Raw genomic sequence first — 12,407 nt, 5'->3', positions numbered from 1 at the left:
GCACAGCGCACTTCCACCATGGGCCGCGACTCGAGCCGCGGCGCGGCGAATGCGCTTGGCGTGCACGTAGACGAGCATGCCGCAGAAGCGGACACGAAGCACGCACAGAGTGGCACCAAGGACTCCGACAAGGTACACGAAGACGAGTGGGAGGACGAAGAAGAAACCTCGCTGACGACAGCGTCGGAGCATTTGACGCAGCCATTCGACGACGCCGAGACCCCTGTGCTTGAGGACAGCATTAATATTTTGTTACGAGAGCGTGAAGGGATGTCGACACCACTTGCGTCGCAGATGTACACGTGTGACAAAGAACGCGAGGAGCCGAGTCCTCCGACGCCCGTCGTCCAGCAGCCGCCGCCGCCTGCGCCGACGTCGAAACTACGCAACACCATGTACGCCGTGTTGGTTGTGCTTGGTGTGCGCGCACCTCCAGACTACGACCATGAAAAGGTGCATCTGCGCTCGGGCGTACGGCCTTTTGCGCTGCATACACCGCGTGCAGCTGTGCTTTCGAGTCTGTGGGACCATTTGTGTGACGAGGTGCTCGTGAACAGCCGGGACAATACCCAGGAGCTCAAGTGGGAGCGTGTCGCCAACTTTATGGCGGTTCCGGTATGGGTGGAAAAGACGGTGCTATTTGGCTTTTTGATATGTCTCAACTCGTTCCTGTACACATTCACCATCCTCCCACTGCGGTTCCTATTTGCATGGTGGCGTTGGGCGTACAACGGCATGGTATGGCTCGTGGCGGGCGAGAAACGGTACCTGAATGTGTCGCACAAGTGCGATATGCTCAAAGGCCTTTTGATCATCCAGGCCTGCTTCGTCATGTCGCGCGTCGCAGACGCCAGCAAGATGTACCACAGCGTGCGTGGGCAAGACGTGGTAAAATTGTCGGTGATTTTCAGCGTGCTCGAGATCGCTGATCGCCTCTGTTGCGGTTTTGGGCAGGACGTGCTTGACTCGCTGTTTGCACGACGCACACTGGCGCGCCGTGCGGATGGAACGCAGCCCTACTTGCGCTTGGTCGTATACTATGTCTTGTGTCTTGCCTACATTGTATTCCATGCATTTGTACTGCTCTACCAGCTGGTCACGTTAAATGTCGCGATCAATAGCTACGACAATGCATTGCTCACGCTGCTCCTCTCGAACCAGTTTATGGAGATCAAGACGACGGTGTTTAAGCGATTCGAGAAGGAAATTTTATTTCAAATCACCTGCGCCGACATTGTCGAACGGTTCCAGCTCAGCATGATTCTCACCGCCATTGGGATCCGTAATTTGATCGAAGTTTCGGGGTCACAGATCACGTCCGGAACGAGCTCGCTGGGGCCGCTGCCTACTAGCTTCGATGTATACCCTTACCTCAATATACTCACGCGCACACTCAATCCTGTCCTCACTGTACTACTCAGCGAAATGCTGGTGGACTGGCTAAAGCATGCATTCATCACCAAGCTCAACCATATTCGGCCCGCCATCTACGGGCGCTTTATCGATGTCTTGTGTCGCGATTTGCTTCCCCAGCGCTCAGGAGCTGCGGCAAAAATGGACGGGGATCACCGGCGCCAATCCTCGTTTGTGGACCAAAGCCCTGTTGTGACGCGGCGCTTGGGCTTGGCCGTGCTACCATTGGCGTGCGTGCTTATCCGCATGGCATCACAAATTGCAGACATGCTTGCGCAGACCCGCGCATTGGGCGACGTCGATGCTATACCTGCTGCAACAGCCACAGTGACTCTTACGCAGCACATCGAGCACGTTCTATCGTACGCCATGTGGATCCTGATCGGGCTCGTTGCGTGGGTGTTTTTGGTGATTGTCAAAATTTTGCTTGGGGTGAATCTGGTCCAGTTTGCGACACATCGCTACGCGACGCGCGGCGAGCGCGAATTGGAAGAGGCGCGCAATGCACGGGGAAGACCACCGATTGGCGAGACGGCGATGGAAACTGCATTGCAGCATCAGATCAAGAGTATGGTCGATAAGCGTGAGGACAATGCGACGACCGTCGGGCTGTATGGCCAGCAGAGTACACCGGCGCATGGGAAGGAGACGTCGCTCTTGGACGTTAATCGGTATACCCTGGTAGGTTCGCGACTTTGGTAGATGGAATAAAAGGTAGCGATCAAGTATCTATGGGTGGGCTGGGAAGCACGTCTTCAGCGCCGTCTTTGATACGGTGCATGCGTATTACTGTTTCTTCTTTGGGCGTCCACGCCGGCGCGGCGCAGGAGCAGGCGTGGCTTCTACTCCAGTCGCTGCTGCCTCGACTTCCAACGCCTCGACGATGCTCACCGCTTCCTTTTTCGATTTCGGCGCGCGTCCTCGCCGAGGGACGGCCTTTTGCGACGCACGCTTGAACCATGCCAGCACACTGCCTACCAAAATGGGCGCTGCAAGGACGCAGTACATGGCCACAATGCTCACAATCTTGGCTTCGCGCATAGACAGGTACGGCACCGAGCGAAGGTGCTGCAACGGCTTCTCCGCCGCGCGCCACGTAGGATGCACACTCAAGAAACGCGCGAAGACATCGGAGACCCTATGATGCGGCGCGATCCATGCAGTCCAAGACGACGCTTTTGGAGCAGTGAGCCATGTAAGCGTCGTGACGACGACCATGCCACCAACCAAGTCTTTGTTGAGCAGCATCGTGGGCCGCTCGACCCATGGCGGTGTCACGAAACCCCACTTTGGCGCATTCAGCTGGAATGCAGTGATGATCAGCGGTGCACCGCCGCTGATAAGCGCCCCGATGACCAACTTTGCAAAGAAGGAGCTTGCGACGCTGGGGCTGCTATGCTGCTCCATTTGGACCAGTCCGTAGGATGCAATCGCTTCTGTGCGGCACAGTGCGTCAACCATCGCAAGAATAATATCCATGAATGGCTGTGTCGCTGTGTGCAGGTGCACCAACATGGTACCAAGTCCACTGAGGTACAGACTTGCGTGCACCGTCGAGTAAACTGCGATAGCGAGCGGCGATACAAGCACAGGCAGCTGGATTCCGAGCAGTACTGCAACAAGCGTAGAGCCTCCAAAAAGCACTACCATGTTTAGCACCATACTCTGGAAAAGTGGGAGCTGCGACTGCTTGCCGCCACTCACAAGACGCGTCACAATGCTAATGCGTACAGCGTGGACTACGGCAATCACGGCAATGGGGAGCTGCACGGTAAGTTGCAAGTAAACGTACATAGATGGAGTGCACATGCTTCTTCCATACAAACTCTGTCAAATCTGCGGCGCTGGCAAGAATATACGACGAAAAAATAGGGTCGCTCGCTGCGACGTCCGCCATGGTGGAGAAGATGCTGCGTGTGGAGGTCATGGGAATGCGCTGACTAAGGACCAAATTTTCGGCTGCAGACGCATTTTGTCGACCCGCCATGGCACCGAAAAGTATGATGAAGCGTGGCGCGCCGAGTCGACGCAAAGCGGAGCGCGACACGGCGAAAAAGTCGAATAAACATTTGCCGGTGGTCGAAGACGAATATGATTCCGATGCGATGCATGAGGATGAAGACGAGGCTGGTATATCTGAGCAGGGATTGGAGCGCATTATGCGTGCACTTGGTCCTGACGGCCTGAATGAGATGGACGTTGCTGCCCTGAAGAGCATACAGGGCGTAGATGAGGATGAGGAAGCCGATGAGGATGAGGACGAAGAAGAAGAGGAAGTCGGCGAGGATGAGGATGAAGATGAGGAAGAGGATGAAGATGTCGATGTCGATGTCGACGACGACGACGACGACGACAAAGAGGATGAGAATGAGGATTTCGACGACGACGACGAAGAGGACGTCGACTATGACAACAAGAGCGACGTTGTCTCCGTGCCCAAGGACTCTCTCGCTGCGAGTATTCTTCGTTCAGGTCTTGTCCCTGAGCACGACGACGACGACGAAGATGAAGATGAAGGCGACGACGAAGACGGTGATGAAGACGAGAGTGAAGAAATCGATGTCGAAGCACTTCCAGAGCACTTTGAACTTTCCGAAGACACTCGCGCTGCCCGGCATAACAGAGTCCGCATCAACCGCACAGAAGCGCTCGAGCGAATCTATGACGACTTCCGCCTCGGCCATTCATCCAGCGCGGAATCCACCATGCCATGGATCGAGACCATGGTAGTGACGTACCCCAAGAAAATTGCAGACGAGGTCCCTGACGTGCAAAACGATCTTGAGCGCGAGCTTACTTTCTACCGCCAGGCCCTCGACGGAGCGGTCCGTGGGCGTGAGCTGGTCCTCGCTGCGGATTTACCCTTCTCACGTCCGGCCGACTATTTTGCCGAAATGGTCAAGACTGACGAGCACATGGAACGAGTTCGCCAGCGTCTTCTGGACGAATCTGCCGGTATTAAGGCGTCTGAGGAAGCCAAACGGCAACGCGAACTGAAAAAGTTCGGCAAAGAAATCCAAACCACAAAAACATTCGAGCGCCAGAAGAGCAAGCGCGACATGCTCGAGAAAGTAAACTCGTTGAAGCGCAAGCGTGGTGGCGGCTTGGACAAGGACGACGACGAATTCAATGTCCAGCTCGAGGAAGCGATTGGCAACCGCCGCACAGCGCACGGCAAAACCCAAGGCCACCCCAAGATGAGCCGCACGAAGCGCAACGAGCGCTACGGTTTTGGCGGCAAAAAAAGGCACCTGAAATCAAATACGGCAGAAGGACTGAACGACCCTGGCGCTGCACGTTCCCGACGCCCCGGTGCAAGACCCAAAGCCTCGAAAGCCAAGCGCCCTGGCAAATCGAAGCGCGCGTCGACGCGTAAGTAGTGGTCTATAGTATATATCGCTGCGGTGCAGTTCTATGAGGAATCCTCGTCGTCTGGCCTGGGGCGCTTGTTGCCTTCTTCACGGCGCTTGCGTTCAGACGCTTCTAGGTTGCGATCCGCACGCTCCATCTCGTCCTCTGACGCCTTTTCCTCGTCTGTTTCGTCGTGCACAATGAACCCATCGTCTTCGTCGTCATAGTCCCATTGCCGCGCTCCGGCGCCCTCTGCCTCCGCCTCATCGCCAGACCAGTCCACAGCGTCGCGTGTAGTTCGCTGCGCGCCGCGCCGCCGCGCGCTAAAGTCCAAGTCACCATCCAGGTCGTTTTCTTCGCGCATCGCCTTTATCCGCTCGCGGTTCTTTTTCTTCTCGGACTCTTTCAACTGGCGCTCAATGCGCTCTTTCTCGCGCTCGGGATCGAGGCCAAACATTTCCTGGCCCGCAACTACACGCGCACTCCGCTGGTGCTTAATCGCACTCGCAAGCTTGTTGTGCGTATCGGAATGCACATTTGGCTTGAAGGAAAGTACGGTATCAACGACGCCTTCGGCCTGTAGTACACCCTCGCGCGGATGCGGCACATAAAGGTAGGTAAGAGGAATGCGCGTCCCGTCCGCGGCTTGTGCACAGGGCTCGTTCGTGCGCGTCACATCGAGAAACTCATTGCCGAGCTGCAGACTTTCGGACCCGTCGCTCCAGCGGACAATGCGCGCATTCGATTCAGGTGTTGGCCCCTTTATCGAGTCGCGCCAGCGCCAGCGAACGGTATTTGATGTGCGCAAAATGCTGCGCGCGTCACGATCCCCAATCTCGCCGTCGCCGTCGTAAAAAGCCTGCTCTTCTTCCTGTTCGTCCCACGTCGTCTCGTCGAATACCTTGTCTGAGTACCGCACAAAATGAGGCAGGCGTGCTAGTGTTGCCGTCTTTGTATGCCGCACAGGCACTTGCGCGACATTAATCCACGCAGTCTGCTCCTCGGCAGTCGGCGCAGCGGGCGCTTGGTCGTCTTCGAGGTATTCAAGCGCCTCTTTTTCCCGGTCCGCATCCTCACTCATCGAATCCCCAGAAAGGGAAAGTGCAAATTGCGGCTGTGCCGCAGGCGCTTCATTGTCCGAGTCGCCGAACAAGTCGTCTGCCAAGGTCTGCGTGGGCGACGCCATGGTCCAAGGCAGCGGCGGGCGGCGCGAGGGCACTAGTGTCACGTGATATGACACGAGTAGCCCGGCAAGCGGCGGCGATGGCATACTTGATGGCGGATCCAGGGCTCGACGCTGGTGTGTCCGACACGGAGGACGCGCCGCCTATGCAAGACGCGAAAAATGAGAGACTACTATACCAGCGATGTATGCTTTTGAAGCTTTCACAGAGCCCGATGGTTACGAAGCCAGCGACGCTGGCAAAATTCGAGGAGTGGTATGGGTACGTTGCGTTTTCTTCTTATCTCCAGCGTATGGCGCCCATTCACGCCGCGTCCATTTACACAGGAGGGCACTGGAAAGCGTGGTGATCGGTAAGTACTTATGTGGGATGCCTTGACAGCAGAACGCGCCGCGCAGATGATTTTGGAGCGCGCATGGAAAGTCGGCGCTCTCAGCGGGGCGGTGCAGCGGCGGGTGCCGCGGTTCGTGCATCGCACAAAGAGCTGGAGCGTCCTGCGTTTGGGCGTATGCGGAGCCAAGAGGATGCGCCTCTCGGCTGGCGCCGCGTTGGGGCACAGCCAGAGGGCGACGCTTCGTTGCGTACCTCAGTGCCTGCATGGATGGCAGAGGAAGGCAGTGCGCCGCCGCCGCCAACTGCGGGCCGAGTAGACAGTATCCAGCAATTCAAGGCGCAGATGCGCGAGAAGGAGCGGCGTGAGCGTGGTGAGCCGTCGGACGAGCAACAGCGCAGCATGTACGAGGACTTGTCGAACATCCATGAGGATGATGCCGTAAACGAGCGCTCCAGTCGGTTTGCACGATTTTTTGATGTACGCAGCGAAGGTTCCAAGGGCAGCGCTCCTGCGCAGAGCGAGACGCAGGCGCCGCAGGCTGGGTCGTTTGACCTGTTCAATATTCTCCAAAATGCAGGCTCGCAAAGTGGACCGTCTTTGGAGCGCGAATTGCCTGCTCCGCAGGATCAACAAGCGCCATCAGCGGCACCGCTTATGGGTGGGCCATCGGGGCCGTCGGCGAAGGATATGGCGAGCATGCAAGTGCTTATGGCTAAGCTGATGGGCCAGCGCGCGCCGGCAAGTCCAGGCGCTGCACACACGGCCTCGCCCCAACTGGGGACGCCGCAGCGTGTCACTGCGCGGCAAGCGCGGCCAGCGGAGGCGCAGCCTGAGACGAGCGCCCCGGGAATGGCATTTTTCAACCAGCTCTTGAGCCAGGCGGCGCGATCGCACGACAAGACGAAACAGGCCCAGGCGCCTGTAGCGCATCCTGTCCGCCCGCCGATCCCCCCTGTGCTGCCGCCGGACGCTGGAAATGGGCCGGCGCCTGGGATGTGGATTCCCCCGCCGAACATGGGATTTCCGCCTGGGGCGCAGATGCCGCCGCCGCCGGGCCTGTTGGGCACACAGCCGAATTGGCCAGGAGGCGGACCTCGGCCGCCAGGTATGTCCATGCCGCGTCCGCCGCCTGGAATTCCTGCTGGGATGGGCGCGCATTATGGCGCCGTGTTGCATGGGCCGCCAGGACTGCCACAGGGCGGCCCGGGGCGGCCGATGCCATGGCTTATGGGACACATGGAGCGAGGTGCTCGGCAGGAGTGATGTAGCGGCAGGAGTTGTGTAGCGGTGCGTGATAGTGTATGAATGCAAACATCCTTGCGCGACGGGAAATGCAAAGTGTATTACTTTGTATGTGCTGCACGTCCGGGCGCTCGCAGCTGGTGGTGGCCATGATTTTTTGGCATCTATGTGGGAGTCTGTGTCGTTACGCATGCACTTTCCAGCGCGCGGTCGATCTACTTGCTTTGGACGAATAATCCGTTTAACATACGTAGTGTGTTATATATAACGTTTTTTAGCAGAACCCAGCAAATGATGCCCTGCTATACTCGGAACATGGCCGTCCCTATTCATTTGCAGCCAGGCTATGCACAGGGACAGAGGAGAGCGCCCGGCCCAGTGGCGGCAACTGCACGCTCTCTTCCTGCTCGTGAAACCCACCCCCTCCGCGATGTATGGGTGTCATTCCCATAGGACGAGCCTTGGTCTTGTATGCACTGCTGCTCAGCTCAGGACTCCCAGAGCTGGGCGACTTGCGCACGGGTGGGAAAAAATGGAGCGCCGACGGCGGCGGCAATACCGCCCTGGGCGAAGGACTCGTACGTGGCGAGCCTGGCGGCGAATTGGCCGCACTCACCGGCGCCGATTGCACCGCATGCATCCCGCGCATAGGCCTTGCATGTGCAGATGTGTTGAAATGTGCATGCCGCGTTTTTTGCGGATGCGACGCGTATCCGTACCCAAGATCTTCATGGTGTGGCTCGGGATGGTGCATATGAACTTCGGCAGCTCCTGCAGTGCTGCGCTCGCCAGATGTGGTCGGTGGGACGACAGAGGACATGCCTAGAGACGATAGATGAAAGTGAGAGCGCGAGCGCGCAGCGGGATTGTGTAGTCCATTGTGCATGTCGCTATACGGATGCGTGCGGTAACGGTGTGACGCATAGTGTCCGTGGCTCGACATGTGTAGCTGCCGTTCGGCGCTGAGGGTTGATAGGGCACTGTGCGAGCTCACACGCTGGACGTCTGAGCGCTGAAGCACCGGCGAGCCTGGCCGGGAATTGAAAGGGCTATTTGGCGCGGTGAACAAATTCATGCTGCGCAAAGGACCGAGCACGGGCGATCCTGACGGCGTGGCGTAATTGCTCAGCGTTCCAGGACGGTGCATGTGCGCATCGTACGTTATGCGTGGGGAGGCATGGCGCGGATAGTAGTGGTCGTCGTGTACCTCCGTCTCGCTGCTATGGCCCTCCGTCCGCTCGTGCAGGTCCGGCGACACTTCACGGCTAGCAGGGTACGAAGCGTGGGGGTAGCGGTAAGAATCGTAGGAATGCGTCACAGGCGCGCCCCAATATTGGTTCGAATGCATTTCGTAGCGCATGTCGCGGTGCCTCTCTGAATACGGCTCTGCATACCGGTAAGCACGCTCGTCGTACGGGGGATAATGGGCACCGTCAGTTTCGTACTGCGGGTAGTACGCGCCGTACGTATTGTAGCGATCACCGTCTGTGGACTCTTGTGTCCGGAAGGTGCCACTGGCAATGCGCGATCCATGGCCTTTGCGCGGTTTTGCCTCTTGCTCCATGCGGCGTATATCGTGCAACTCGCCCGCGGCAAAGTGCGCCAACGCAGCAATTTCTGATGTGCCTTTGGACGGGGGCGCAGTGTCGGTATCACTGTCAGCGTCGGTCCCAAGGACCCACCCGTTGGAAGATTGGCTTCCAGGGCGCGACCGGTTGCCCCCGTTCGCGCCGCCACGCCCCCGCGCACGTCGTCGCACATCGGTATGGTCTTTGCTTCTGAACTCTGTGTCGTTGGTGTGAACCGAGGAACTCGCCTCGGCGCCGTTCTTTTTTGCGTTCGAGTGGATGCGTAAGTGTCGCGTCAGCTCGTCGCTCCGACTAAACCGCTTCTCGCAGCCGGGGTGCGTGCACAAGTGCGGCTTCTCCCCCGTGTGTGTCCTAATATGCCGCGTCTGGTGCTCCAGGCGGTAGAATGCACGCGAGCACAAAGGGCACTTGTACGGCCGCGGTATTTGCGACTTGTCTACGGCAAGCGAATGGGCATTTACTTCAGCCTGATGCCCCTCCGCTGTGGTATCAGAGGCTTTTTCATCCATGGCTCGCGAGAGCACACGGTCAGAATGATGGAAAACGTAGTGGCGCTAGCAAGAATCGCCTCGTAAAAAAACTGGGCCAGTTTTCCGATTTGCCCCGCTCGCCCCGCACGCTTTTTTCCCTGCATGCCTGGGGCTTTCCCGATCAAGGGCACCGCACGTGGTTTGCTTTGACCCCAGCGCACAATCGATCAAGGAAATCCTGCATATTGCGCGCGCATTTGCCCGCCCAGACGCGTGGCGCCACAATCGATCACGGGATGCCAGGGTGAGTAAAACGCTTGGACCATCGCACGTCCCGAATTAGAAAACGACGTTTTTCATCTATTCGGACCCATTGTCGAGCAACCATCATGCCGCACCTGCCGTCCCTCGAAAAGGACACTACGATTATCGGTACGCATTTGCAACACAGAAATGACTAACTTTAGTGCTTGGCGCTTCGGGCGACCTCGCAAAGAAAAAGGTGCGTGGATGGCATCGCTGATTGTACAGACTTTCCCTTCGATGATGCGTTTGTTCCTGCGCAACTGCTTGCCCAAAGACTTGCAGATTTTTGGTTACGCACGCTCCAAGATGACACAGGAAGAGTTCCACGAGCGCCTCTCGCCTTTCCTGCCCGGCACGTCGGAGGAAAAGGAGGGGTTCTTGAAAATCTGCAAATACATTGTCGGCTCCTACGATGAGGACGCCGCATTCCAGGGGCTGACCAAGGAGATAGAGGCACACGAGACCAAGAATGGCGGCGAAGATCGGAACCGTTTGTTTTACATGGCACTCCCGCCCAACGTGTTTACCAAAGTATCTGCGCATCTGAAAAAGAACTGCTACTCGACTAACGGCACGAATCGAATTGTCGTGGAGAAGCCATTTGGCAAGGATCTTGATAGCTGCAAGGAGATGATTGCCGCCATGAAGGAGATCTGGACAGAGCAGGAGACGTTCCGTATCGACCACTATCTTGGCAAGGAGATGATTAAAAACATTATCAACTTCCGCTTCAGCAACCCGACAATCAGCGAATCGATGTCGAACAAAACAGTCGATAATGTACAGATCACCTTCAAGGAGCCTTTCGGTACCGAGGGCCGTGGTGGATACTTTGATGAATTTGGAATCATTCGCGATATCGAACAGAATCACTTGTGCCAAGTGTTTTGTCTCATGGCCATGGAGGAGCCGAAGCACTTTACCGCCGAGGCGATCCGTGACGCCAAGGTCAATGTGCTCAAGCAGACCAAGACTATTTCCACAGACGATGTGCTTATCGGACAGTACAGCGCTGCAAACGGCAAGCCGGGCTACAAGGACGACGACACCGTTCCAAAGGACAGCGTTACCCCCACGTTTGCTGCCCTCGTGCTCCACGTCGACAATGAACGCTGGAAGGGCGTGCCATTTATTTTGAAGGCCGGCAAGGCGCTCGACGAAGGCAAGGTCGATGTGCGTGTGCAGTACAAGAGCCCCACCAGCGAGCACTTTAAGGACGACGATCGCAACGAGCTTGTGATTCGCATCCAGCCGAAAGAAGCCATCTACTTGAAGAGCAACGTCAAGATCCCCGGCCAGAACAATGGAACCGTCCCGGTCGAGCTGGACCTGACCTACTCGAATCGCTTCACCAATGACTATATCCCGGAAGCATACGAATCGCTTATTTACGACTGTCTCCGCGGCGACCACGCCAACTTTGTGCGTGATGACGAACTGTTTGCTAGCTGGTCGATCTTTACCCCGGTGCTCCATGCGATCGACGCTGGCAAAGTGCCGGTGAAGCCATATGCGTACGGCTCACACGGGCCCGCTGAGCTCGAGGAGTTCATCGCAAAGTATGGCTACAAGCGCATGTCCAACTACGAGTGGTCCAAGACGAATGTCGGCGAGCTCGAAAAGAGGCTGCACCGCGCTTGAATGTCGTCGAAACGCTCCAGACTATATAGACTTTGACGGGGCTCAACCCACTTTAGAAATTGCGTTTCTAAAGCAAATTGGTAGTCTGTGGCATCTACAAACGGTTTTGCCCCTCAGAATGTCGTTGGTGTATGGAATCTACAAAGAGGCCTTTTTCACACCCTCGTTGTAGCGGTTCTCGGCCTCGACCCAGTTCACAACGTTCCACCAGTTCTTGAGATAGGAGGCTTTGTCGTTCTTGTACTGAAGATACCATGCGTGCTCCCAGCCGTCCCAGCCAATGATGGGGTGGTGCGTAGTGAGCGGGTCCTGGTCCTTGGCAGTAACAAGATCGAGGCGACCGTTCGTACCAAGGCCAAGCCAGCACCAGCCAGAGCCCTGGATAGCAGCAGCTGTCGAGTTAAAAGCATTCTTGAACTTCTCGACATTGCCAAAGTCGCGCTCGACCGCCTGCTTCAGAGGGCCGTCTTTAAACTGCCCGCCACCCTCGTTCTGGGGAGCAAGGTTCTTCCAGAAGAGGCTGTGGTTCAGGTGGCCACCGCCATTAAATTTCAGCGCGCTCTGTATCTCGATCTGCTTGCGCACATCGCCAGCAGCGGTCGCCTCAGCGTAGGCCTTCTCGGCGGCGTTGAGGTTGTTCACGTAGGTTTGGTGGTGCTTGTCGTGGTGCACAACCATGATGTCCTTGGAGATGAAGGGCTCCAGCGCATCGTACGCGTAAGGCAGTGGGGGAAGGACAGCTTCAACTATTTGTTAGCTTCACTCACTAGCATTGCACGTACCAACCATCTAGTTACGTAGTAGTAAGGAGGAAGGGACCCGTGCGCCGCTGTCTTTTGTCCCCGCGGGCGGGCCGTAACCGGTGATCGACACGCCA

General features: G+C 57.1%; 8 protein-coding genes across 8 annotated transcripts; 4 read left to right on the top strand and 4 right to left on the bottom strand.

Annotated features, from left to right (window-relative positions):
- Positions 1-18: 18 nt before the first annotated feature.
- Positions 19-2,115, top strand: MVES1_003905 (uncharacterized protein; the record flags this gene model as incomplete). Its single annotated transcript, XM_056208715.1, has 1 exon — positions 19-2,115. One exon carries the CDS (start codon positions 19-21, stop codon positions 2,113-2,115), a length of 2,097 nt encoding a protein of 698 aa, XP_056064690.1.
- An 84-nt stretch (positions 2,116-2,199) lies between these two features.
- On the bottom strand, positions 2,200-3,310 carry MVES1_003904 (uncharacterized protein; the record flags this gene model as incomplete). The annotated part of the gene is made up of 2 exons (XM_056208714.1): positions 2,200-3,177; positions 3,206-3,310. The coding sequence occupies 2 exons, from the start codon at positions 3,308-3,310 to the stop codon at positions 2,200-2,202; spliced, it is 1,083 nt and encodes a 360-aa protein (XP_056064689.1).
- An 88-nt stretch (positions 3,311-3,398) lies between these two features.
- On the top strand, positions 3,399-4,793 carry ebp2 (rRNA-processing protein EBP2; the record flags this gene model as incomplete). The annotated part of the gene is made up of 1 exon (XM_056208713.1): positions 3,399-4,793. The coding sequence occupies one exon, from the start codon at positions 3,399-3,401 to the stop codon at positions 4,791-4,793; it is 1,395 nt and encodes a 464-aa protein (XP_056064688.1).
- Positions 4,794-4,825: 32 nt separating this feature from the next.
- On the bottom strand, positions 4,826-5,950 carry LEO1 (Paf1 complex component; the record flags this gene model as incomplete). The annotated part of the gene is made up of 1 exon (XM_056208712.1): positions 4,826-5,950. The coding sequence occupies one exon, from the start codon at positions 5,948-5,950 to the stop codon at positions 4,826-4,828; it is 1,125 nt and encodes a 374-aa protein (XP_056064687.1).
- A 212-nt stretch (positions 5,951-6,162) lies between these two features.
- MVES1_003901 (uncharacterized protein) lies at positions 6,163-7,545 on the top strand (the record flags this gene model as incomplete). The annotated part of the gene is made up of 3 exons (XM_056208711.1): positions 6,163-6,209; positions 6,238-6,300; positions 6,333-7,545. 3 exons carry the CDS (start codon positions 6,163-6,165, stop codon positions 7,543-7,545), a joined length of 1,323 nt encoding a protein of 440 aa, XP_056064686.1.
- A 304-nt stretch (positions 7,546-7,849) lies between these two features.
- On the bottom strand, positions 7,850-9,622 carry MVES1_003900 (uncharacterized protein; the record flags this gene model as incomplete). The annotated part of the gene is made up of 1 exon (XM_056208710.1): positions 7,850-9,622. The coding sequence occupies one exon, from the start codon at positions 9,620-9,622 to the stop codon at positions 7,850-7,852; it is 1,773 nt and encodes a 590-aa protein (XP_056064685.1).
- A 504-nt stretch (positions 9,623-10,126) lies between these two features.
- Positions 10,127-11,530, top strand: MVES1_003899 (uncharacterized protein; the record flags this gene model as incomplete). Its single annotated transcript, XM_056208709.1, has 1 exon — positions 10,127-11,530. The coding sequence occupies one exon, from the start codon at positions 10,127-10,129 to the stop codon at positions 11,528-11,530; it is 1,404 nt and encodes a 467-aa protein (XP_056064684.1).
- Positions 11,531-11,668: 138 nt separating this feature from the next.
- Positions 11,669-12,319, bottom strand: MVES1_003898 (superoxide dismutase; the record flags this gene model as incomplete). Its single annotated transcript, XM_056208708.1, has 2 exons — positions 11,669-12,276; positions 12,313-12,319. The coding sequence occupies 2 exons, from the start codon at positions 12,317-12,319 to the stop codon at positions 11,669-11,671; spliced, it is 615 nt and encodes a 204-aa protein (XP_056064683.1).
- Between the last annotated feature and the right edge of the window lie 88 nt (positions 12,320-12,407).

Source organism: Malassezia vespertilionis, chromosome 9 (genome assembly GCF_029542925.1).
Source record: "Malassezia vespertilionis chromosome 9, complete sequence".
NCBI classification, from domain to species: Eukaryota; Fungi; Basidiomycota; class Malasseziomycetes; order Malasseziales; family Malasseziaceae; genus Malassezia; species Malassezia vespertilionis.
Note: the sequence above shows the minus strand (reverse complement) of the source record. Positions and strands in the feature narration are given on the sequence as shown.